Raw genomic sequence first — 25,653 nt, 5'->3', positions numbered from 1 at the left:
CCCAAGCTGGTGACTTGCCACTGTGTCCTGACTCCCTGGCTCCCCCCTCCCCCAGTTTTCAAGGGAAGGAGGGAACTTCTAGATTTCTAGTTCATGCTGAACTTGCCCACTCCTAGCCCTGCCCTGAACTGGGACAGGCGGGCGGGAGGGAGAGGAGGCACATCCAAATGTCATTCCTCACAACCCCCCAGAGAAGGGGCTTTCACATTCCTCTGCCGGTGGCCAAGGCCCAGCAGAACAGAAACCCCCAAAGGTCACAGCTGCCTCCCTCCCCCAAGGCCACAAGTTGCAAAGTTCAGACAGGCCCTGAGTGGGGCAGAAAAATCCTGAGTGCTGCTCCTTGGGCTGGGACCCCAGAAAGGGGCGGGGTGCTGAGGAAGTTCACGCAAAAAACCAGGACCCCAGCCAGCCAGCTCCTCCTCACCTCCCAGCCCCTCCCAGCCCAGTCCTGCCTGGATGCAGAGACCCTGGCAGAGCCACCACTAGGTCCTCCGGACGAGGGTCCATGTCTGTCTGCATGTGCGAGTGTGCGTCCATGAGGTTCACACACCCGCGTGTACAGGTGTGAAGGAATGTGAAGTGTACACACATACATGTCTATGGGGGACATGTGTCCACGTCGGCTGGGGGTGGTGAAGAGAGGCCTAGGTTTGTGTCCCAGGCCACGCATGAGCTGTGTGATCTTGGGAAAGTTACCTAGTAGCTCTGGACCCAAGTTTCCTGGGCCGTAAAACTGGAGCAATCATCTTACCGCCTGTGTCGCAGCACGGCTGTGGGAATAAATAACGCTCAGACTGTGCCTGGCATACGTTCAGCACCTCATAAATGTCCACTCTCGCTATTAAATGTGAGCGGTGCGCGAGTGTGTCCGTGGGGGTGACTGTGGGTGAGCTCACCTATGAGGGTACGCTGACCTTTCCCAAAAGAGGGGAAGCCGCTGCCCTGCCAGGCATTGGGGTTCCTTCCGCAGCAGGAGGGACGGGGAGGAGCTGAGTCATGCACTCTCCGCCCCAGCAGACTAGACCTGGGGCGCGACCAGGCAGCCTCATAGCAGGGACCACAGCCAGCAGCCGAGGAACAGGGTGGGCACAGGCAAAGCGAGGGAGTGGGAGCCTGGGGACTGAAGGGCAGGCATCTGGGGAGGTGACCAGCCTCTGAGGGCAGGCCTGGGGGGGTTCAGGGGGCTTGGAGCAGCCCTGAATGCCTGGCCCGGCCAAACCTGCAGATTCAGACGGAGTTTCCAACCTGGGCTCTGTCCCTTCCCTAGCAGCCTGACCTTATACGGGGAACAGAACCTCCCTGAATCTCGGTTTCCTCATCTGGGAAAGGGGGTGACTGTACTGGGCACCTCACTGCAGCCAGAGCCGCAGCTCAGGCACCGAGGCTGGCACACGGGCTCAGGAGCCGAGCGCAGGGCCAGCTCAGACCTGTGCGTCAGTCCTTCCAGGGCCACACTGGGCAGCTTGAAATGGGACAGTGGGAGTGTTTATGGCACAGAAATGAGCTAACACCGCAAATCAGGGGTTCGGGGTTTTTGCCCTGCCCGGAGGGCCCGTTACCAGCACCCGCCCTATACACAACAGCTCTCCAAAATAGTAGCTGCGTTGCTCACACCCAGTGAACGCAGAACTCTGTGTAGGGAAAGGGGAAGTGAGGCTGCTGCAGGGTCACACCTGGGACAGCTCACTGCACTGGGTGTTGGGAAACACTTGGCCAGGAAGGAGAGAAGACGTGACAGCTGGGTGCTGGGGAGGAGCCCGGAGGGCACACGTGCCCTCTGTGCCACCCCTCGGCGGCCGCCAGTGTCACCGAATGGAAGCCAGAAAGAGGAAGGAGTGGCATTCGCACCCGGGGGGGGATGAGAAAAATGTCCAAACTCCCAAACCAGTGCTCCCGTCTGCTGGAACGCTGCAGAGCCGGGAGTCCAGAGACACGGTGCCGTGTGGCCTTGGGCAAGTCACTTCCTCTTTGCTTGTCCACAAAATCGGGACCTGAAATCAGTCGCTGGTCCCTACCAAGTCCCAAGTCCTGTGTAAGCCTCTGGCACTGGGCTGCCCGGGGCTGAGCTGCTCCCTAGCACAGTGGTTCCCAGCTGGGGGTGGCTCTGCCCTCCGGGGGGCGTTAGCAATGTCTGGAGACATCTTTGATTGTCACTCCTTGGAGGCAGGGCTGCTGCCATCCCCGGGGAGAGGCCAGCGCTACTGCTGAGCAGCCCGCAAAGCACAGGACAGCCACCAAGGACAGGGTGATGGCGCCGAGGCTGAGGAACCCTGCCCAGCAGGACGGGGGACCTAGAGGGAGCTCTTTCCTCGTCTGTAGAAGCAGGTATAAACCCTGCCCTGCCTACCAGATTCGGGAGTGCAGCAGCCACTGTGTACTGGCTCACCCCACACCCATTCCCGAGCCCTCTCCCTTGTCTTCCTCCACCATCGAGGCTGGGAAAGCAAAGAGCCCAATTTCCCGGACTCCTTTGCAGCTAGGAGTGGTCACGTGACACCATTCAGGCCAATGAGACAAAAGGAGACGTCTACCCAGGGCTTTTGGGAGAGGGCTGATTTCCTGATAAAAGGCACCATGGCGGGCCATGACCCCCTCTTCTGCCTACCTCAAACCTGAGGTCACAGGAAGTGGTGATCACCTTCTCATGACATGAAGCCACAAGCAACAGAACAAAAGCCAACACACTAAAGATGGCAGAGCCCGGGGTCCTACCGCCTCTCAAAGGATGCAGTTGAACTATTCCAGCAGCCATCGACCCCTCGACCTCTTAGCATGTGAGAAACATAAAGCCCTCTTGCTTTAAGTAACCCTTATGTTTTCCGTTACTTGTGGCCAAATGCCCTCCTGATGGAGAACTGGTCACAGACGCTACTTTATAAAAAAGATCTAAGGTGAGCTGCTTTGGTTGAAGAAGGGGGACCCAGAACCCAGCCCTCTAGCCACCATCTCAATCCCATAGATGACCCCCAGGCCCCTCCGTGGAACACCAGGGTACCTTGGCACTCAGTTTGAAAACCACTGCTCTTTGAGGAAGTGCTTTGTAAGCACCACAGAGATGCTGAGAACTGTTGCCAGCTGAGTGGATGGTACAGCCCCTGAGCATCACTGTCCCCGTTTAAGGGTGAGGAAACGGAGCCACAAGCCATTTCCCGGCTGCCCAAGGTCACACCACAGGTCCATGACCACATGCTTGCCACGGACACCACTAGCCCTGCTCCTTGCCGTGGCATCTCACACTCAGTCTCCTTGATCAGCCCTGGCTGGCCTTTCCTCCACCTCCCAGGGCTCTGCACACCAGCTGGCCCTGGACAGACCCACCTACAGAACCCACTGCTTCCTGGAAGGAGAGCAGGGGAGGGGCACTCACCTTGGCGTCTCCAGGCAGGCAGAAGGGTTTCTCTGCAAAGGGGAGAGGGGACAAGTCAGGGACAGTGACTTCCTCGGGCCACGGCTGTTCTAACTAGGAGGGCAGCGTGGGGCCCAAGCAGAACCGGTGGGAGTAGACCCAGCCGAGGGGGAAATAATTATCTACCAGACAAGGCACACGAAGATCCACCCCCAGCCCTCCAGCTGGCTCTGCACTACTCCATTCCCTTCTATCCCCCCAACTGCTTTCCCCCCAAACTCCGCACCTTGGCTCACGCCTGTCCTCTGCTGAGCATGCCCTTCCTGCACACAGCCCCCCATTGAAATCTTACCCAGCTCAAACCCCACCTGCCCCCGAGGCCTGACTCCCCCCAGAATGCCCCACAAGAATCCTGGACTTCTCCCCCTGGGACGCTCTCATGGAGCCTTGCCTTTCAGTAGCTAAGTTAGCAGAAGTGCCCTCTCCCAGGCTCTAAGCTCCTACAGAGTCTACGGTACCCAGCTCTGTCTGAGCCCTCGGGCTATGCCCAGGCCCTGACTCACAGTAGGCACCCAGCTTCCTGAACAAATGGATCCAGGGAAAAGGAACGGAATCTTACTTTTCTTCTGGGCCAGGATGACACAGTTCAGCAGCCCTATCATTAGCAGTCCCAAGGCTGTCACACCCACAATGAGTCCTGGAAGGAAAGGAGAAGCTCAAACCAGCTGCAGAAAGCACACCGACTTCTACCAGGGGCCTGGCAGGTCCGTCGGTGACCAAAGATGGCTGGGGCTGTCCCAGGTGAGGGGCAAGCCCAGGCCAGAGGTCCGGCATTCAATTACAACACCAACAAACCAAAAACTGTGTGCCAGACAAGCTTGAGGGCCACCAGCTTGACCGTTCAAGCCTGGTGTCGTCCCTACCCCCAGATGGACAGCCCATGAGATGATGTGGCTCAGCCCACTATCTTCACAGCCCGATGGTTCATCAGAACCAACAACCAGGAGACCACCTCCCCTTTGAGATAAAAGCTGAGCCCAGCCTGGCCGGCATGGCTCAGTGATTGAGCATCGACCTATGAACCAGGAGGTCATAGTTCAATTCCCGGGGAGGGCACATTCCTAGGTTGCGGGCTCGATCCCCAGTGGGGGGCATGCAGGAGGCAGCCAATCATGATTCTCTCTCACCATTGATGTTTTTCTCTCTCCCTCTCCCTTCTTCTCTGAAATCAATAAAAATATATATTTAAAATTTTAAAAAAAGCTAAGCCTGCCTCTCTCGACTTGGGGTCTCTCAGTGACAGGACCAGGTCCTGGGAGGAGACAAGTCTCACTGCCACCTGCCTCCCGGGACGGCGCGCATCCAGCCCACAGCGGGCTCTCGGTGAGTCTGAGGCGGGAGGGAGGAAGGATGAATGGGCCCTCTTGGGACTTACCAACTGGAAGAGAGATGTTCCCGGTGCTGAGCCCTTCGGCCGGGGCACTTGGGACCACGGGGAGCAGGGCAGACATGCTGGCAGCTGTGCTGGGTCCTGGAGTGGGCTCCATGGGTGGGGATTTTGTGGACGCTGCCTGGGGCTTGAGGGCTACGCTTGTGGTCACACGCAGGGAGGGGAGCACAGGCGTGCAGACCGCGTCCATGCTTGCATTGCCAGGGATGGCCGTCGACTCACAGCTGGGAGAGGAGGCGCTTGGTCAGGGGGCAGCAGAGGACAGGACGGCTCGGGGTGGCTGGGCTCCCTTGTGGGAGACAGCTCAGAGGGCAAGGGTCCCAGCAGCATGGATGAGGGAGTGAGGACGTGCCTACCATCTTTTAGGACCACCCCTTCCTCGCCTCACCCGCCCCCCTATCCCCATGCTCCCCACTCAGTCTTGACTTCCAGGGCAAGGCTAGTGTTTGCCTTGCTGTCCTGGGACCCGCCCACCATTAGATGAACCCGTCCTGGCACTGAACAGGCCTCGGCAACCCAAGGGCGCGAGTGGGGGTTTCAGGCACCATGACACCACCACTGTGTGTTCTAGACCCTCCATCACCCGGGGCAGCCCCTCCCTGCTCCCCCAGAACCAAGGGGCTCAGACACTCACAACCGATGGGGCCTGCAAGTGTCTGTGGATGACGCCGTGTCTGAGAAGGTCCCTGGGGCACAGGCAGCACACACCACATTCGATGTTGGGGTTCCTTCAAGGAAAAATTGGGACCTGTCACCAACTCAGATGCTCCGTGGGACAGGGAGGCTTTGGCACTGAAGCCCTAGGGGAAGTCACAGGACCCGTAGAACTGTCTGCACCTCTACCTCCGAAAACACACACACACACACACACACACACACACACACACACCATGCACGCACATGCGCGCCCACAAACACACAGCTAGGGAGTTTGTTCTTTAACCAATTCTGGTGACTTCCTGGTCTCCGGGGTCACATGGGTTCACCTTCCTGGGGCACCACCTGATTTTCCAGCAGCTTAGGGCTTAATCTGATCTGTCTCTGGATCCCCAGGGCCTAGCACACAGTAGGTACCTAATCAGGCACCTACTGGATAGCAGGCCACCACTGACAATGTTCCCAGGCTGAGCTGAGGAGCTGATGCCCGTGAAGGAGAGACCCAAGGGGGACCCCAAGGCCAGCTGCCCGACTCCGTACCTGGTGTGACCACACCGAAGCCAGGGGGGCACTTCCGCAGCGGTGCGCACACCTGGCACCTGTGCTGGCTCTTCAGCACGCAGTACCAGCCGGGCCTGCAGGCGCACACGCGGTTCTGCTGCCGGGTACAGGCTTGAGCTTCTACCAGTTCTGGAGGGGCGAGAGGGTGGACCAGGGTCATTCCTGCCTCCACTGGCCCTGCTCACAGCCATGCCACAATGCCCTCCCAGCCAGCCCACCACCCACAGACAGCTCTGCTCTCCAACAGGCGATGGGTCCCGCCCCTCCCCACGGAGTTCCATGGCCTGCAGTCTCCTTCCGCTCCACGGCACAAGCAAGACACAACTCCCTCAACGCTACAGCGGGCACAGTTCTCCCGCCGCGGCTCTTGGCCGGCCCGCCCCATGGGGCACTGAAGGGGATTCAGTAAGACAGGATGAACATGCTCCGGGTACATAGTAAAGAACTGTGCCCACGCAACCTCATGAACCGGGGCATGGAGCAGCAGGTCTGGGGTAACCCACATCAGCTTTCAGCCAAAGGGGCTGGAGGGCAGGTGCCCAGGGGAGGATGCTGGGGCCCACCCCTCGCTCTGGGGCTACTCACCAGAGCTGCAGCGGGAGCTACAGCTCAGGCACTCGGGCACCCAGTTCCAGAGCTCGGTGTACATGCTGTCCTCGCAGGGGGCACACACAGTGTCTGAGGTCTTGGTGCAGGAAGACTGGACGTGGTAGCCTGAGAAAGCCAGGGCCAGTGGTCTCAGGGGAGTTGGCTGCTGCCCGGACCCTGAGCTCATCCCCTGTTCCCCAGAACCCCAGCGATCTGTAGTGGAGCTGCGAAGGCTCTTTGATGGGGTTCCAACTCCTCCATCGACTCATCTCACATCCAGCAAGTACCAGCTGCCACTCCATCTCTGAACCCCCACTGATCATAAAATATCCTCCCCTCTGCTCCTTCCAGAAGCCTGGCATTCCACCATCAAAACCGCCTGTCCATTAGTCAGTCACACTTTAGTGAGAACTGGTTTGCTGGCCCCTTTCTTCTTTATATTTGGCTAAAATTCTCCACCTGGGGCCATCTAAGCTGAGGTCTAACAGATAAGTAGGGCGTTTCCAGGGAAAAGGAGTTGGGAAGAGGGAACAGCATATGCAAGGCCCCAGAAGCAAGAGGGACCATAAGGCTGATTCACGGAACTAGAAGGAGTTCAGGAAGAATTGAGAGCTATGACCCTGCCCGCTCCACCCTCACACACACACTCCCTCCCAGGCACCAGCCCCCAGGAACCGGGCCAGTCTGAGGGCCAGGGCTCCAGGGTGGTCCCTCACCAGGAGGACACATGCTGCAGCACATCTGGGCCCTCTCGTCATAGTATTCTCTCCGCTGGCATGAGCTTCCGTCCTCCGGGGCGTAGGGGGTGAACACCGCCTGGAAGGGGGAAGAAGGACAGCCATCAGCTTGGCCACGCCCGACACCCAGATCCCCATCCTGTGTCCCACAAGCCCCTTCTGGGGCTCACCGATGGATGGACGGAGGGCCTGACTTCTCCCTTTGGGTGGGGGGCGAGGGGAAAGTAGAAGGGAGAGTCCCTGCCTCCTTTCACCTCCCCTCTTCCCCCCTCAGTGTGGCACACCCATGTCTGCAGGTGGAGACACTGAGCCAGCTGGCCGGAGGGTGAGGCTGGCCCCACCCCTACACAGGGCAGTGCCCCAAAGGCATTGGCCTCAGTCACGGAGACCCACAGCGCTCAGCACAATGTGGCCCTCAGCCTAGGATGCCTCCCTCTCCCTCCTTCCCACACCTGGGAATCGCCCCTTTGTCCTTCCAACCAACTACTGCCTCCTCTGGGAAGCCCTCCCTGACTCCCCCAGGCTGATTCAGGTTCCTCCTCCTCTGGGCTCTCTCTGAACGCTGGATGCAGCCCCTCCAAACAATCATCTCATTGTGCTGAAATGGGGTACCTACTTCTCCCATTTTGCATGGGTGCATGTGCACATGCGTGCACACACACACACACACACACACATCTGCAATACACAGGGCAGGAGTGATGGCCTCACCGACTCTGGACCCTCAGCTTCCAGCACGCAGCCCCCGGCAGAGCTGGCGCTCAGCAGATGAGCATTTGTGGATGACAGTAACAATGGCTACCATTTCCCGAGCACTGACAGGTTGCCAGGGGTGGGTCTACGTGCTGCAGGTGCTCTAGGCAGACCCCCTAGAGCGCCCACCCCCCAGCTGCCATGGTGCTGCCTGAGAGTGACCCGGCCTCCAGGTGGACGGCTGCCGCTCCCCGCCCATCCCGCTGCAGCTGGGCCCTCGGCTGGCCTCTGCATTGAGAACGGAAACCCAGCTCCTTCCTTGCTCGGCCGGCCCGACTGGCAGTCCCAACCCGTCCTGGCTCCTGGACAACCCCCGACCCGGGGGCCAGGGTTTCCAGCTGCCCCGCAATCTGCAGCTCCTCCCCTACCACGCTCCTGCCTGAGCTGTCACCTCCGCCTGGAACAGCCTCTTGCTTCCCCTGACAAAATCCACTCTCCCTTCTGACAGCAGCCTCTGCCTCAAGGCTTCCCTGCCCACACCCCACCCTGAGTAATCACTAGCACCCCGAGTCCTGACCTTCCTCCCTCAGGGTCCTGGCACACAGGCCTGTCCCCACTAAACGGACGCCCTCTGAGGCTGCAGGTTGGGGGTGACGCTGCTACCACCCAGGGCTTACTAATCCAAGCAGCAGGCTTCACTCCAATGTCATTTCCCAGAGGGATCTGAGCCTGCACCAGGACATGGAGCCCCAACATGGGAGCACCCACCACGCTGCCAGGTGAAGTCCTTTCCCCCGCTCAGCCCAGGCCCAGGTCCTCACCCCAGGTAGTCAGCTCTGGTGAGGGTGGGAGAGGCGCTGGCAAGGGATGTGGAACCATTCTGCAGAACACAGAGTCTAAAAGATAACTTCCATTCCCATCTGGACTGTAAGCTCCCATGCCATGGCTGCACACATATGCACATGCATGCACACACATACACACTCCATCCCAGTCCTTCCCTCCGCCCGGCCCTGGGGCAGGCTGCCAGGCACCTGAATGAGGGGAAAGCAAGGCCCCATATCGGGCTCCACACAGCTGGGGCGGGGCTCACTGCCAGCATCCCAAGCCCCTGGCCTCATGCCGACTCCCGCCCAACAAACAGGGCACAAGAGGCTCAAGGGTGGGCCCAGGAAGCTGTGAAAAAAGAAAAAGAGAACCTCCCAGGTGATTCTGACGCTCCTCTGCCCAACACACCTGTTAGCTGACACCCAGAGGCAGCAAGACGACCTGGGGGAGGGGCACACGGAGGAGACCCGGTGATCAAAGATGTGGGGGGGTGGGGGGGGGCGCGCAACCAGAGAGCATACCTCTGCAGCTCCCTATGCACTGAAGCGGAGGGCCTGACTGTCCCCCATGCCCCCCAACATGGCCTTCCCTGCAGGCCGCTGCTGTGCGGAGCTTCCCCCAGGGAAGCGGCTGTGCCCGGCCCTCAGAGCATGCCCCAGGCGGGCAGGGGCCAGGCAGGGTGACCCCAAGGGTCTCATGGACCCTGCATCCCCACAAGCACCCAGGCAGTAACTAGGGGAGCCCCTCATTCTTGTGGGGCCAGAGAACCACAGGACCAAAGGGGCTCCCGGCATGCAGCCCAGGGGGGGCTGCCCGGCTGGAGGAGGATTTCCTGTCAGGCCCAGAGAGCCTGATGGGAAAGGGCCTGCCTTGGTCAAGTTTGGGCTCTCTCTCCACCCACAGGCCAAGGGTTCCTGGGCAAAGGCAGGCGGCCGGCCTCCAGCCACTGCCCAGCAGCCTCCCCTCAGGGTCCAGTCCTGTCCGAATCTTGCTCTCACTGCCCTTCCCCACACTTCCTCCCGCTGCTCTGTGTGAAGCGGGTGGGTCCTCTCTTGAGCAATTTCTAGGCCTGTTTATCCTCTTGGACAGAAAAAGAAAAAAAAAAACCAACCCACAGCCCTGTCATGGCTAAACAATGAGGAACAGAAAGCCCCTGGCCGAGTGGGACAAAAGGTCACTCCCAGCACTGCAGGCCCCAGAGCAGAGGCGACACAGCCTCGGAGCCAGGTCACCGCAGGGGCCACACGGGCGGGGGTCCCTGGAGGTACCCGGAACGTGGAGAGAGCCTCTGGGAAACGCAGGGCAATGGAAGCTTCCAGTTTCTTTGGCTGGTGTTTGGGAGGCTCAGAGCCAGGCATCACCCACCCACAGGGGAGTGCTGATTGACATTTTAAAATGAGGAACTAAGTGGATAGTAGTTGATTCGCTCAGCATGTTTAGCAGATCCAAGCTTTCAAAATACAGGGCCCAGGAGGAAGCTTGGCAATCACTGATGAGCGTTAACCACCCATGTAACAGGTGGGCAATGGGTGCCCAGTGGGGGTGGCGGATTGGAGAAGATAGATGATAGATAGATGATTGATAGATATATAGATACATAGATAGATAGATAATAGATGGATACATAGATAGATAGATGATGGATAGATAGATAGATGATAGATACATAGATGATAGATAGATAGGTAGATAGATAGATAGATAATAGATGGATACATAGATAGAAAGATAATAGATGGATACATAGATAGATAGATGATAGATGGATAGATAGATAGATAGATAGACAGACAGATGATAGATAGATGATAGATACATAGATAGATTGGTTGACAGGGAATGATCTATGAAAGGATGACAGATGAAAGGAGGGTAGGAAGGAAGGAAGAAAGGAAGGACCATCTAACTTCCAATTTGTGAGACAGGTCTGATTGTGCCCATCTCACAGATGAGGAAATGGAGATAGAAAGAAGCAAAGCCACCCCCTGGTCTCCCCAAGGCTCGGGGCCATCCCAGGGTTGGTGGAGGCTGAGCAGGATGTGCACATGAGGCCGTCAGGGCCCACCCCTCACCCACCAAAGGCCTCAGAGCTGCCTCGCATCAGGTCTGTGGCCCATTTCCCCTCTTTAACATGGGCCTCTGTCCTCCTAGGGCGGGAGTCACCTGCACTGAGTGGTGGCCCTTCCAGGAGGGAGGAAAACAATGGGCCATCTGTTAAGCGCCTCCCAGTGTGCCAGGTAAGGTTGCAGGCGCTATACAGAATCCCGCTCCCGCCCCCAGAAGTCGGTGGGCGTGTGCCGACTTCACAGCTCAGGGAGGCCGAGGCCAGATCACTTGTCTGAGTTCATCCAGGGAGGAAGGGGGAGGTGGGACTGGGATGTGACTCTTGCTCTGTTCCCACTGGAGAAATCTTTGGTCCCGTCCTCAGGACAGCTGAAGGAGGCAGCTCTGGGATCCACCCTCCGCCTTCGTCCCTGAGTCATTGCAATGCCACCAGCCCCCGCCATCTACTTCTCTGACAAGCAGACACTGGGGCACTGGCTCCCATGGACACACATGCTCTCTCGCCCAGGCGTGCGCGCACGCGCGCATACACACACACACACACACACACACACACACACACACACACCAATGCAGGGAATTCCTCTCCGTCTTAGGCCAACAGCCTCTGACCTTAGCTCTGTCCTAGGTTCCCAGGAGACCCCCCAAAACCACAGAACCAGCAGGCAGGGACACTCAGCACCCAAGACCCAGCTCTTCCCAGAACTGCCAGTCACTGGGCTCCTGTGGGGGCCCATCCTCGGCTAGCAGTCCCGCAGCAGGAGCAGGGGCACAGGTGCAAAGGTAGGAGTCTGATCCACAGCTGTGCCAAGTGCTAGAAAGATGCCTGGGAGCCAGCAAGGGGGGGCAGAGGCCCAGAGTCGGGGCGGGATTGAGGTGCAACAGCTCAGGAGCCTTAAAGACATTTCAGCGTCTTCCCATTTAATAGTGGAAAAAGTCAGGGGCAAAGGCGGAAACACTCACTCATTCATTCATTCATTCATTCATTCATTCATTCATATGTACTGAGCACGTTATTCTAGGTGCTGGGCAGACAGCATCGAACTCGTCCACGTCCCTGCCCTGGGGAGCTGAGCTCTAGTGGGGAGACTGAGACACACACGGTAGAAATATGTGAGGTGGCAGTGGGAGCCCAGGAAAAAGGAAAAGCAAGGTGGGGCCAGGAGTGACAGGGAGAAGGTGCTGGGTGGGCTCAGTGCAGCCAGGAAGCCAGGGCAGCGGGGCCGGAGCAGGCGAGGGCGAGGGCGAGGGCGCTGGGAGACGAACACAGCAGCATGCAGCACCTCCTCCTGGAAGCTGGCTTCCAGCAGGCACCGTGCAGCGTCATTTACGCGCATCCCTGTCTCTCTGAGTCCCCGTCCCAGCTCTGGGACATGGGTATCACCACTGTTCCCAAGTCACATGAGAAAACTGAGCCTCAAAGAGGCTCCTCACCTCCGGCCTAATTTCTTCCCCAGCATCAAGCTGACACACCTGTGTGTCCCCCGCCGCAGAAGACTGGATTTCCACCCCCAGGCCCACCCCAAAGACCCTCCCTCCCCTCCGCAGACACCGCCTCTACTGTGGGCACTAGCTGCCTCAGTGTTCTCGTCTGTAAAATGGTAGCAGGGGCCTGGTTGGTGCTCTAAGCCCTCTCCAGCTTCAGCTTCTTAACGATGGGTGTCAAGCTCAACCCCTCCCGAGACCGCAGGCGTGCTGGCTGGGAGGTGGCCCGCCACCGGAGGTGGAAAAACTGAATGGGCGGGAGGTGGGGGCTGGGCTGAGGCCAGGCTGAGAGTGGGTGTGGAGTGGGTGTGGAGTACGGCTTCCATGCCCCAGCCTCTGCCCCTCCTCCCCTCTCCCAGGGCGAGGGCTCCCTGAGCAGGTGGCCTGGGAGGAGAGAGCCGCGAAGGCTGCCCGCCCAGGTACACAAACACCTGGCATCGCAGGAGCCGCACTTGACTGAGGTCAGAGGATCTGGCTCACGTGCTGGTCCCAGGGGCCGTGGAGATGTGACTTGCTCCCTGAGCCTCAACACTGTTCACCCATGAAATGGTGCCAGACGCTCCGCCCTGCCTCCTCCTGGGTTGTCGCCGGAGCAAAGGCAGGGGGTCCATCACCTTCTCCCAGACCCTCAGGGAATCCACGGGGGAGCTTAGAGGGTGTGCAAAGGCCCTGAGCTGTACCCTGGGCCAGACAGAATATCAGAGCTGGGCTCCTTCTGCCTGGCGTTAGCTGAGAAGGGCTAGGCGAGGACAAGACCCGGGCAAGCTGTGCAGTTCTCGCGAGGTGCTAGATGGCCCAGGGGAGCCTTGCAGAGGAAGGGACAAGTGTAGAGAAGTTAACCTGTGATCCTTAGAGTTACGGGCTCACCACAGGCTGGCCCCAGGCCAGTCCTGCAGAAGCCTGATGTCAGGAGGCTATGACAGGCCAGCCCCTGTGACAGTGGAGTGGGGGCCTTATTGGGGCAGAGGGAGGGGGACAGTCCCCCAGGCCAGATGTGTTTCCTAGGGTACTGGCCTCAGGTTGTCTCAAAGGGACTTCATCAAGAGGAACACCTGGAGGAGTAATGGAACCCCAAAATAATGAGTCTGGGTGAGTGGCTGGGGTCCATTAAATGGCCAAAGGACACAGTGTCCAGGATAAGGGACAGCAATGTCGCTGAGAGTCCGTGAAAGAGTGAGCCCCAGAGGCAGAGCTACAGCCAGACAAGACCTACCTGGTGAATCGGGCAAGACTTTCCCTGCCCGCTGCTCCCCGCCTTCCCGAACTCTCCCCACTCTCACCCCAGAGGATCAGAAGCCACGGCCAGCTGCTGGGGCTGGGGAAGGAGAACAGTTCAAGGTGGACCCTGCACCAGGGCCCTTAGCCAGGGAGGGGCAGAGCGGGCAGCCACTCGGGTCTCTGGCCCCAACGTCCGCATCAGCTCTCGCTGGGCAATTGGGCAACCCTGCACCAGCTCACTGACTTCCTCTCTGACCAAGACCCTGCGTGTACCCCACGGTGGGGGCCCTCCGTCCCTTCCCCTATTTATAAATAGACGGAGAGAGAGAGGAAGACCAAGGACGGGCCTGGGGAAGGAAGAAGAGGCCACCACCAAGACGGTGTCATCTAGAAGCACCAAGCTACGGGGCCCTCTGCTTTTCCTGCCACCGTTACCGCAGCACCTTTGGGTCTTCAGCTTTTTAATTGTCTGGAGCCTCCCCGTCGATGGCAGCACCCTTGGGAAGGGGTCACGCTCTGGGCCTCCCTGGAGCTCCCCGGGCAGGGATCCAGCTAAGAGAGGACCGGGATGAGGCAGGAAGGAGGCACAGGGAGAAGCTCCGGGCTTTGGGAATAGCGCGTCTCTCAGGTTTAGCCTTTTCACAGAGCCGGAAAGACTCACGGAGACTGGTCAGACCCAGGAGAAGCACCTACTGTGTGCAGGCATGGTGCTGGGCGTCTCACATGCATTCTCTCACGTTACCCCTCCTCCAGCTCCACGAGCTTAGTGTACCCCACTCTAAAGATGTGGAGACGGGTCCGGAGAATTGACACCAACACCATGTCAGAGGCCACACGGCCAGCAAGCGGCAAACAGGAGCGCGTCACAGCTACACCTGCCTCAGACAATTTTTTCTCTGTGATCCTCTGCTATTGTTGTTAATCCTCACCCGGGAATATATTTCAATTTAAATTTTAGGGAGAGTGGAAGGGAGAGGGAATGACAGAGAGAAACATCGATGTGAGAGAAACACATGGATTGGCTGCCTCGTGCACGAGCCCTGACCAGGGCCCAGGTCAGGGAGGAGCCTGCCACCTGGGATGCTTTGGTCCACAGGCCAACGCTCTATCCACTGGGCTAAACCGGCTAGGACTCTCCGTGGTAATTTTACAGACAAAGGCCCAGAGATGGGGAGTGGCTCCTCTGGGAACCCACAGTGAGCAGGGTGCGGGCGGGTTCCTGCACTCTCCCAGGCTAAAGAGTCTCCAGGGCCCCAGAGGCAGACCGTGAAGCTGTGGGAGGGGCACAGGTGTCTGCCCAGCGCCCCAGGGCCCCCCACACAGGTGGCAACTGTCTTCGAGCAATACAGAAACCACTTCCTTTGCATGGCAGGTCCCTGGGGCCCCGGGTGTGGCGAGAAGCAGCAGAGCCGGCTGGGCCTCCATCTTAGGGGGTTTGCGGGAGCCCCATGGACTGTGAGTGCAGCCACATCGGGCCAGGCCGACACAGAGACTACGCCAGGGCCAGGCTACGGAGGCTCATCTGCCGTCACGGAGAGGGAGGACAACCACATCACAGGGGGTGGCTCGGGGTGACACATCCCACTGCCACCCTGCCGCCTGTGATGTGCCTTCAGAAGTGAGCTGGGGGCAGACAGGAAGCCCGGGCTGGTATCCGGTTCCAGGACGTGGGGCCTGCCCCCAAGGAACCCTCAGTCTAGTTGCAGAGAACACCACAACCTTTCCATCCCCATCCCTCCCAGCCCCCCACCCTGCCGCCCAGGCCCAGGCCTGTCAATATTGCCTCCTCAGTCTCCCATGGCTTCCCCCTCCTCCCTCAGCATCTCCCACAGGCTCAGCCTCACTCTTGGTTCCAGCCTTTCCCAATGGACCCGAAGCCACCTTCCTACACCCAAGTCCGGCCCTGATTAAAAACTCCCAGCGGCGCCCCTGCCCTCAGACCAAGCTCACAGTCCTGAACGCCCCGCCCAGCCAGCATCTCCCATGGCCGCTCATCCAGAGCAGCGCTGGCTCCCTCACTCTCCTCCACGCAGGTACTCCCTCTGCTCCCCCCTTTGCAGGGCTAACTCTTCAGCTTCTTTCAAAAGCCCTCTCCACCATCATCTCAAGGAAACCTTCTCCAAACCCCAAGATGGGCTCCAAGGTCCCTCCTCGGGGCTCCAGCGACAGTCTGGGTGTCTCTCTACCGTCCAGACCACTTTTTGGTTGACTATTTATTTCCCTGTGTCTCCCCCGCAGGGCAGGGACCACAACCCCCTCTGCACGCGCTAGCGTGACCTCTATGCCAGACACCCAGGCTGTAATCCCAGGTCTGTCATTCACCAGCCTCGGTTTTGCCATCTATAAAATGGGGACAAAAACAGTGCCCACCACAGAGGGCTGTTATGATTCACTGAGTCAACTTATGTAAAGCGCTCGGCACGGTGCTGGCCGGCAGAATGAGGCGATCGGTGCTCACAGGGTTTTTATTACTCATCACTACGCCCAGCCCAGGGCACAGCCCATAGCAGGTGCCTACTGATGTGGAATTGTTGAATAGAAGAGTTTTCATTTCCATTAGCTGAATGAGTTGGGTTCACATGAGAACTGGGCAGGAAATGGGCTATAGAGAGAGGGGGAGGTGTCCCAGTGGGGAGAGACGGAGTGGCACCTTTCAGAGGCCACCGTGACCAACCACCCACCATTACGTCCAGGTGGTGGTTTAAGAACGGAGCTCTGGAGCCCGACCGCCTTGGGTGGCCTCTGGGCCTCGCTACCTCTCCCTCAAAATGGGGTCAGTGATGGTCCCTCCCACCCCATCCAGGCGGCTGTGAGGATGGAGGCACTGGGTGCATGCAGTGCACTGGCCCTTGCCTGGCACCCACAAAGCACCCCTGATGTCAGTCTGAGCCCTCAGTTCACTGCACTCTCCCAGGGTCTCCCAGTCCCTGTGGGACGTGACAGAGGGACACTTTTATCCCCCTCTTACCACTAAGGAATCCAAAGCTGAGCTCAGACAGGCGCCAGAGGTCCCCAAGTGCTTGGTGGCAGTCAGACAGATCCCCGGGGACCCCGCTCCTCTGCCGGGCGCGGGGTTGGGGGGAATCACAGCTAACTCCGAATATGAGCAGGCTAGCCCTGCCCAGTCATGCGCAGCCAGCAGTGGCCGGGTGACCGAGGCCTGGCTCCCCTAGGGCTGGCCCCAGGAGCTCCAGGAACACAGGAGGCTGACACTGGTCAGAATCAGGGCGCCTGGCCTGGGCTGAAGCAGGGTGGAGGCCGGAAGGGCCTCGTGTTGCAGGATGGGTGTAGAGGGACACGTCCTCTACCTCCCAGGTGCCTCTGCTCCCTCCTAGGTCTTTGGTCCAGTCCAAAGTCCTCCTCCTCCGTGAAGCCTTCCATCTTTCCTCCCTATTCTGCTGCTACTCCCTCAGTCCAGAGCTTTGGCCTAAATGATTGCAATAGCCTGTCCTTGCCCCTGAGGACAGAGTGATCTTCCTAATATAGTCTCTGTTCTGGTCACTCCCTTGCTCAAAAACTATCGGTGGCTCCCCACTGTCTCAGCTCCTGAAAGGAGGTGAGTGTGGTAGCCAAAAGCATGGACTCTGGGGTAAAAATGTCTGACTCCGCATCCAGACGCCTCCCCCGCCCCCCCATCCTTACTGGCAGGCAGCATCCGAGGAGTTGTGCTTGTGTGTTTTTTAAATAAAAGAGGTTAATACACCTCCACCTTTTCCTCTGTTGAGTGGAGCTGATAACAGCACACACCTCACTGTACTGAGGATCATGAGGTAACACATGTACAGTGTTTAGTTAAGCACTCCAAAAGTCATAGTTGGTACAATTCTTTAAATATAATTGATATTATTACTCCCATACACTGGCCCTGAGCAGCTTATAGCCTCCTGTGCCGTCACTGCCCCTAACTAGCCTTTTGCTCCAAGTAGGACGGTTTAGCTCTTGTCCCCTGCTATTCCTGCCTGTCTTCCTCCTGGTACCCACTCAGCCAACCCTGCCCATCCGCAGGGCTCAGCTTTTAGAACGACCCCTGTGTGGTCACTGTGGGAAGAGGGCCTGAAGCGGGGCAGGTTGTGGGAGGAGAGTCAAAAAGGTGACAAGAGCCTGGCCGGTGTGGCTCAGTGGTTGAGCATCGACGTATGAACCAGGAGGTCACGGTTTGATTCCCAGTCAGGGCATATGCTCCAGTAGGGGGTGTGCAAGAGGCAGCCAATCAATGATCCTCTCTCATCATGGATGTTTCTATCTCTCTCTCCCTCTCTGAAATCAATTATATATATGGCAGTCACCAAAGGGCCAGGCCAGGAAGAGAGTGAAGCCATGGGGTATGGAGAGAGGTGGGTGAGAGGACATGGGGGGTTCATGCCATGAGGTGGGGGGGCGGCTCAATATTGCTGGGAGGACAGGACAGGAAGGAGCAGGATTGGGGGCTTGTGGATCCAGAGGACCAGGAGACTGGAGCAGCAGGCGACAGGCTCACCAGGAACAGGCAGAACTGGAGCCTCTGTGAGTGGCAGACGGAAGCCAGGCTGTGGGCCAGCAGTAGGAAGGACAGGCAGGGGTCCCCCTAACTAAGGCAAGTGCTGGGAGCCCTTCCCTGGAGACTCACTGTCAAGTCCAGACCTGGCCTTCTGGGCGGGGTCTTGTGGAGGCCAGAGCTGCACACCACCCCTGCCCATAGCCACCAGCTCCCCTCACCACCTCCCCCGGTGTAACATGCTGGGCCAGAGGCCTCTAAAGTGAGGAGGGTGAGGTCTTTGCTGGTCCGTTTCCAGCTGGGGCAGCTGAGGCTCAGAGATAAAGGAAGTGGCCAAGTCCCCCCCGAGCCAGGATGGGGCCTCGGACCCCAGACTCCCAGCCCTCGGGCATCCCCCCTGCCTGGCATTTGAGAAGGCCTCCCACAATGACCAGGAAGACGCCCTGCCCGCCTGCCCCCAAACCCTTCCCGCTGGTGCTCACCCTCAGGCCCACTCACTTCCCTGAACCCGTGGCCACATCTGCCATACCCACTGCAGGCCGGGCTCAGACTGAAACAGCCGGTGGGCCGCTGTCTGGATGGCAAAGCCAAACAAACAAAACCCCCTGGGGACCTCCCCCCCTCCCCCCCCCCCACACTTGGTGTGAACGAGCTGCTAACGGGCCTCCTTGTTTTAGCAATGGATCAATAGTCCAGTGATCACAAGCCTCACAGGTGACACGTGAGATGGAGGCAGCTCATCACCTTCTCCTCTGCTAACCCACACGGAGGCTCAGAGAGGTAGAGCCCTGTGGGTCACAGGCAACAGAAACAGGGCAGAGACCAGACGGGAGAAGGACGTTGGGGCCTCCTGAACAGCTGCCCCCTTCTGTACATCTCCTCCCCCCCCGCCCCCCCCCCCCCCCCCCCCCAGCATCGCTCACCCTCAAGGCAGAGGGAAAGCTAGTCTTCCAGACCCGTCAGTAAACAGACACTTCCTCCTCCTGGGCACGCACCCCCAAGCCACAGCGACAACGTCACCACCACCTGTGACCTCACCACACACCTCATGGAAAATGACTGCGGGCCCAGAGAGGTGAGCCCTGAGCTGCGCAGTCCCAGCCCGCAGTCAACAGCGTGACACAAGGGGACAAATGCCCAGAGCCCGGGTGGTGAGGGAGGCCTGCAGGACTCAGGCGGGGAGGGCTCTGTGCCCATCACCAGTGACAAAGCGCCTCTTTGAGGAAACCGGCCCCCCACTACTCCAGGCTTCCTCGAACCTGTGGGTTCCACACAGCAGGCCCCCGCGGTGGGTGCCCACAGCATGGACTTGCCCACAATCTCAGCCCCAAAGGGTCTGGCTGCTGAACCTTGAAAGGTGCTAATTGGGTTCTAAGCGGCAGGGAGGCGGAACCAGGATCCTGTTCTGCCCAGGGCAGGGCCTGAGTCCCAGAACTCATTCCAGCCCAAGCCGTGGGGCTGAGGGCAGCGGGGAGAGCGAGCAGAGGGGAAGCACCACTATGAAGGTGAGGCGTGCGGGGGCTCTCCTTCCCGGAAAAACTTTAGCCCCACCCCCCAGTCTGTGGCCTGTCAAGCACATGCGAAGCTGACAGTTCCCCAACATTCCAGCAGCCAGCGTGCTGGGCTCTGCGCTGTGGGGTGTTATGGATAGGGATGCTTAAGGTCACCCAGCAAGCCAGTGACCGCGCTCGGAGGGGACTCTGGCCTCCTGCCACCCAGGCCAGTGCCTCCCCGGGTTACAAATAAACAGAACCTTTAGGCTCTCAGAGGTTAGAGATGGAAGAGACGAGTTTTGTTTTTTAAATCCTCACCCGGGGACACTGCCCCATTGATTTTTAGAGAGAGTGGAAGAGAGAGGGAAAAACAGAGAGAAACATCGATGGGAGATAAACCCATCACTTCGTTGCCTCCTGCATGAGCCCCAACCAGGGCCCAGGCCGGAAAGGAGCCTGCAACCGAGGTACATGCCCTTGACTGGAATTGAACCCAGGACCCTTCAGTCCGCAGGCCGACGCTCTATCCACTGAGCCAGACGGGCTAGGGTGAGATGGAAGAGACTATTTAGAGACAGCAGCCCGGAGTCAGCCACACCCACCCTGCAGGTGGGAAAGCTGAGGCCTCCTGCAGCCCCTTCACACAGCCCCTGTCACCCTGCTCCTCCTCAAATCACACCCAGGACCTGTCACTCACTGAAAGGAGTGGGGAAGGGCGGGACAGTGATTTCCAGCCTTTACCACATTCCCTGGGGGCCTACAGCCAGGCCGCTGGGCGGGGGAGTGAGAGGCCCAGCAAGTGGGCATCTGGGGAGGAAGCACCGCCAGGCAGGAGGGAGACTGACCTCAGGGATGTTGGGCAGGAGCTCTGGGCAACTGGAGGTCTGCCACCCACACCTCATGGCTCTGGGGCTCAGACAGAGAACCGGATTCCACAGTGGACCCGCTCAGCCTGGCACTGCCCCAGAACCAGAGCAGGTCAGACCTGCAAAGCCACCAATGCTCAAACAGCTGCCTGCAGGCTTTGCCACCCATAAAGTACTTTTAATCCTGACAACCAGCCAGTGAGGTGGGGATCATTCCCATTTTACTGACGGGAACACTGAGGCTCCCAGACATGCCAAGGACACCCAGTGTGTAAACAGCAAAGTAAGGATTTGTGCTGAGGTCTGTCTGATTCTGAGGTCCAGCCCTTCCCTGAGTCATCAATACTGCTTCCCCGTGGCCGGCAGAGTGGCCAGAACTGGGAGCCACAGCAGCTCCACTATCTCCCTATCCTAAGCACCCCTCTCCCTATCCCGAGCCCCAGCTTCCCTCCCTGCCAGCTTCTGGACAGGTCACGTGCCTACTAGGACCCCGAGTCACAGCCAGTGACCCCACGGGAGTGGCCCCATTGTGAGCCAGGGCGGGAATGAGCACTCCTAGCCTCTGCAGACTCAATAGAGCGGAGAGACGAGCCCAGAAAAACAGTCCAGAGAGAGGGAGACAGACCGGAGGCCAGTCCTGTCACCATTGGCTTTTCAAACTCTTCTGTCTCATCCACAAAACGGGGTCACTATACAGGTCAGGTGGACATTTGGGGGCATTTATTCCACATTTTCTGCGTACCTACTACACACCAGGCTCTGTTCTAGGCCAGGGCTTCCCCAGAGGACATCTAGCAATATCTGGAGCCATTTCTAATGGTCAAAGCGGAAGGGGCAGTGCTACTGGCACCTGGTGGGTAGAGGCCGGGAATGCTGCTGAATATCCTCTGACGTGCAGGACAGCCCATGCGACAACCACCCAAATATCCAGAGTGCTGGGATGAGAAACCCCACGCTCTATAGCAGTGGGCACGTCCCTGGCCTCACCGTGCGTGCATTCTACTTGAAAAACCAAAATAGAAGTGAAAAAATAGAAGAGGAAAACAAAGCAGGTCAGGGAGTGAGAGTACCTGATGGGAGCTTTTATAGGCAGGATGGTCGCAGAAGGCCTCTCTGAGGACTCATTCATTTGAGCAGAAGGAAGTGAGGGAAGAACACCAGGAGGTATCAGCAGGAGGAACAGTCAGGGTGAAGGGGACAGCAAGTGCAAAGGCCCAGAGGCAGGCACGGGTGGGGCATGTTTGAGGAACCGAAAAAGGCCAGCGAGGCACAAAACTGAGAACTAAGTTGATGTGCTCAGTTGAACGTAACACACGCGCGCACACAACACAGTTGGCATCAAACTCCCCCTCCCCTCCCTCCCACCCCACAACCTTCCCGGCTACTCGCCCACGAAGCACTGGATGGTCAGGGCCATAAAAAGTCTCCAGCCCTGCGAGGGACAGGATGAGTGAGGGCCACCAGAACGCTGGCAGGTTCTCAGCCTTATCTGCTCCAGGGCCTTCCGTACGCACTTGGCCCTGAGAGGGAGACAGGTGGGCAGGACTTCCCACGCCCATGGGAAAGCAGAGGCTCAGTAACGTGGCCTGGGTGCCAAGGGCAGTGAGGGGCAGAGCCTAGGTCAGTGACCACTGACAGGGTGGCTCCTGGAAGGCTGGAGCTGGGTCGTGGTCATCTTGGTCCCTAGAGCCCAGCACTGGGCTGAGCTTGGAGTAGGTGCCTATGACTGTTGGGGGAATGAATGGGTGAATGGCACAGCACCAAGGTACCAGGCCACCTGGCCACTGCCCTCTGAAGAAATGATGCCTGGGCCACATTCTCACTCAGCACGCAGGTTCGGTTCGAGGCTGTCAGGGAGGGGGCAAAGGGACAGCACACAGCTGGATCATCATCGCCACTCCAATGGCCAACATCCCCAGGCCAGCCTGGAAGCCCCAACCTCTTCCGTCACCTGAGCTGGGTATTGAGGAGGCGAACAGCAGCCCCTCCACCCCAAGACATCCAAGGGGTAGGTAGGTCAGACCCAGCAGGTAGGGATCCCCTCAGCCTCTCCCCAACAACAAAAGCCAGACTGCTGGGGCCCTGCCCACACCCATTACAGGGCACCAAGCACTCACCTATCCTGCCAACTTTACTGGCAATTATTTGTCCAATGAATGAAGGAATGTCCAATCCATTCCATCCCAGCCAACAAATACAGCTTGGAGGCAAACGCCCTGATTACACAGTGAGTCTGCTGTCCCTGCAGCCAGCTCAGGTCACCTTGGGCTCTTTCTGTAACTCAGTCTAGTTACAGCCAACGTTACACAGGATCCACTGTGTGCAAGGGACCCGGCTGAGGGCAGGAACAGGGATACAGGCGTGGGGAGGCTATCGTGCAAAGAGCTCTGGAATGAGGCAGACCTGCATTCATATCCCTGCCATCCCCCTCGCCCCCAGCTCTGCAATCCTGGGAAATGCCGTAACCTCTCAGGCCGGTTGCTACACCTCTAAATGGCAACAGCACCATCCACCTTTTAGGAGTTGCTGTAAGGAAAATTCCAGGGGGTCCTGTGGTAAATTCCTAGCACAGTACCAGGCTCTCAGGAGATGTTCCAAAAACTGGAGCGATTGTGCTGGTGACAATGAGAAGGAGGATGGCCCCTCAGTCCCCCCCCAAGGAACTTTCTATCTATTGAGGCGGATAAAAACTCGATTAAAAACGTGGTCCAGTAGTTGAGCGACCACCTATGAACAAGGAGGTCACGGTTCAATTCCAGGCCAGGCCATATTCCTGGGTTGCGGGCTTGATCCCTGGTGTGGGGCCTGCAGGAGGCAGCCGATCAATGATTCTCTCTCATCATTGATGTTTCTCTCTCCCCCCCTTTCTCTTCCTTTCTGAAATCAATAAAATAAAAAAATTATTATTTTTTAAGCAGAATGTAACCTGTCCTCGAGAGGGACAAGGGCTCTGAGAGTAAAAGGGAAAAGGATCAGATCCAGCTGGAAGAATGAAGAATTCAGGGGGCAGCGTTTGCAAAGGCCCTGAAGGACAGGGCAAGGGGTGCACCATGAACAGCATGGGGTACACGTTTTTCACAGGGTGTGAAGTACAGATGCAGAGAGGGGGCAGCAAGAACCTGGATACCTCTGCCCTGGGACACAAGGGTTGGGGGGGGGGGGGTGGTTCTGCCTCGGCCACAGGGGGCCACAGAGGCTTCTCAGGCAGGGAGAGAAGTGTTCCAACCTGAGGAGGGGCTCCCTGCGATGCCACCACGGAGGGTCCATGGGAGGGGGCGCAGGGCCAAGAGATCAGCTCAGAGGCTGTGGAGATAGTACCAGGAGGAGGGAACCTGAGATGACCCCGGAGCCGGTCAAGAGGGGAGGGAGGTGAGAGATGCAAGGGAAACCCCTCAACTCCAGGACTCGGGCCTGGTAGCCCGTAGGCCACAGAGACCTGTGCCTCCACCCCAGGGGCTCACATGCCGCCAGAGCAGGGTGACGCCGCTCGAGCCACTGCGGTCAGGCTGAGGACCACAGCCGTCAGCACCCATGCTCAGCTGTCAGAGCTGGGACTCTCCACCCAGGACCACCTCTGGGGCAGTCCCCCACAATCCACTGTGTGAGAGTTGATTCTGGTCGGACAGCCCCTCCTCTGCCTTCAAGAACTGGACTGTGAAATTTCAGCCTTAGCCGGTGAGTCACACCACACATGGCCACATGAGTCAAGGCCACCTCCCCCACTTTCCTTCCTGGTCAAGATGTCCAAGATGGCTCAGTACAAACTACAGGTCCATCAGGGAAGGACCATGAGGAGGGAGGAAGGCCCACCCCCTCCCCAGCCATGGGGGGAAAGGAAGAGATGACCCTTTGGAGGAAGACGGCCTCCCATGCCCTTCCATGAAATACAAGGAGCTCTCTGGGCCTCAGTTTTCCTTCTCTGTAAAATGGGGTCCCTCTATTGTACGAGAGCATGGAGACAGCCACAAAAGCAGAGAACAAGCCATTCCACTGCCTTGCTGGCTGGTGGGTGCAGCTAGAGTAACAGCTCTGGGCTTTCTGCTCTCTCCATTTTCCTGGAGCCCCTAGAGACCACCCACAAGTCCTCCCTCACCTCCTTGGTCCCCAGAGCTCAAGCACAGGACAGGTCCTGGGGAGGTGGGCCCAGGGGAAACTGAGGACACGTCTCTCCTGCTCGTTACCCCGCAGCTGCCAGAGAAGAGACTCTCAAGTGGCCGCTGGACACACCAGGTGGCTCCTGGGCATGGAAATCAGCCCACCGTCCGACTGTGCCCTTATTAGGCGCCTACTGTACACCTGGCCCTATCCTTTCAGAAATGCAGCCCTTGTATTTCTAAGAAAGAGGAAAACCATAACCCAGAGGAGGAGGAAGTCATCTGAAGAGGGTGCCCGGCAGCTGAAGAGGGTGCCCGGCATCCGCAGTAGGAGCAGCACCCCAGGGCAGGCCACCTCCTCCCCACGGGAAGGAAAGCTTGGTCTCGGCAGTCACAGGGGTAACGAAGGGGGGATCTCCAAACGCCCTGGCCGGGACTGGCGGAGGGACCTAACTGCGCTCCCGACCCCGGGGGCCAGAGTTCGGTGCCCTCCACAGCCCCTCCTCGGTGCCAAACCGAGGTCCCCAGCGGGTCTCCAGCGGCGCAGAGTCTGACCCGGTGGGGCGCGCGGCTTCTCGGTCGCCCCGAGCCCCGCACCCCTGTCTCGGCGCCCCGGGAGCTCGTGGCCGGCGGTTCCCGGGTGGCGCCAGCCCGGTGGGCGTGAGGGGCAGGCGCACTCCGTGGCCCGCGCGAGGCACCCACCTGGGCGGGCACGGCGCGGCCCGCGGCCCAGAGCTGCAGTCCGAAGGCCAGCACGGCCCAGAGGGCGGCGGGAGCCATGGGGCGCGTGGCGGCCGCCGAGCGGGAGGTCCGGCCGGCTCTGGCCCAGGCTCCCTGCGGGTTCCTCTGCTCCGCTGCGCTCCCGCGCCTCCCACTGAAAGCGAAAGACACGGCGCCCGGCTAGAGGCGTAGGGGCGGGGCTAAAGGGACGGGGGCGGGGCTAGGGGAAGCGGGGGGCGGGGCGCTCCCCTCCGGCGGCTCCTCCCCCTTCCTCCCACGCCCCCGCTCCCCGCGCCCGGCCTGTGGCCGGGCAAGCACCCCACCGGGACCCTCACGCTCGCAGGGCCGAGCCTGGCCCCCTCTGCCAACTCGGCGCTTC

At 59.1% G+C, this 25,653-nt stretch overlaps 1 protein-coding gene across 1 annotated transcript in view; it reads right to left on the bottom strand.

The window, feature by feature from the left end:
• The window catches only part of TNFRSF1B (TNF receptor superfamily member 1B), a 31,347-nt gene extending 5,951 nt beyond the window's left edge, over positions 1 to 25,396 (bottom strand). Inside the window, exons 1-8 of the mRNA XM_070404107.1 lie at positions 25,257 to 25,396; positions 7,319 to 7,418; positions 6,600 to 6,728; positions 5,994 to 6,143; positions 5,431 to 5,524; positions 4,782 to 5,020; positions 3,966 to 4,043; positions 3,368 to 3,399 (exon numbers count right to left, since the gene is read on the bottom strand). Of these exons, the coding sequence (XP_070260208.1) occupies positions 3,368 to 3,399; positions 3,966 to 4,043; positions 4,782 to 5,020; positions 5,431 to 5,524; positions 5,994 to 6,143; positions 6,600 to 6,728; positions 7,319 to 7,418; positions 25,257 to 25,334 (900 nt within the window). The 5' untranslated portion in view covers positions 25,335 to 25,396. The remainder of the gene's footprint in view (positions 1 to 3,367; positions 3,400 to 3,965; positions 4,044 to 4,781; positions 5,021 to 5,430; positions 5,525 to 5,993; positions 6,144 to 6,599; positions 6,729 to 7,318; positions 7,419 to 25,256) is intronic.
• Between the last annotated feature and the right edge of the window lie 257 nt (positions 25,397 to 25,653).

The sequence above is a fragment of the Myotis yumanensis genome, unplaced genomic scaffold, assembly GCF_028538775.1.
Source record: "Myotis yumanensis isolate MYYU_CA2020_CCGP unplaced genomic scaffold, mMyoYum1.0.hap1 SCAF_2, whole genome shotgun sequence".
NCBI classification, from domain to species: Eukaryota; Metazoa; Chordata; class Mammalia; order Chiroptera; family Vespertilionidae; genus Myotis; species Myotis yumanensis.
Note: the sequence above shows the minus strand (reverse complement) of the source record. Positions and strands in the feature narration are given on the sequence as shown.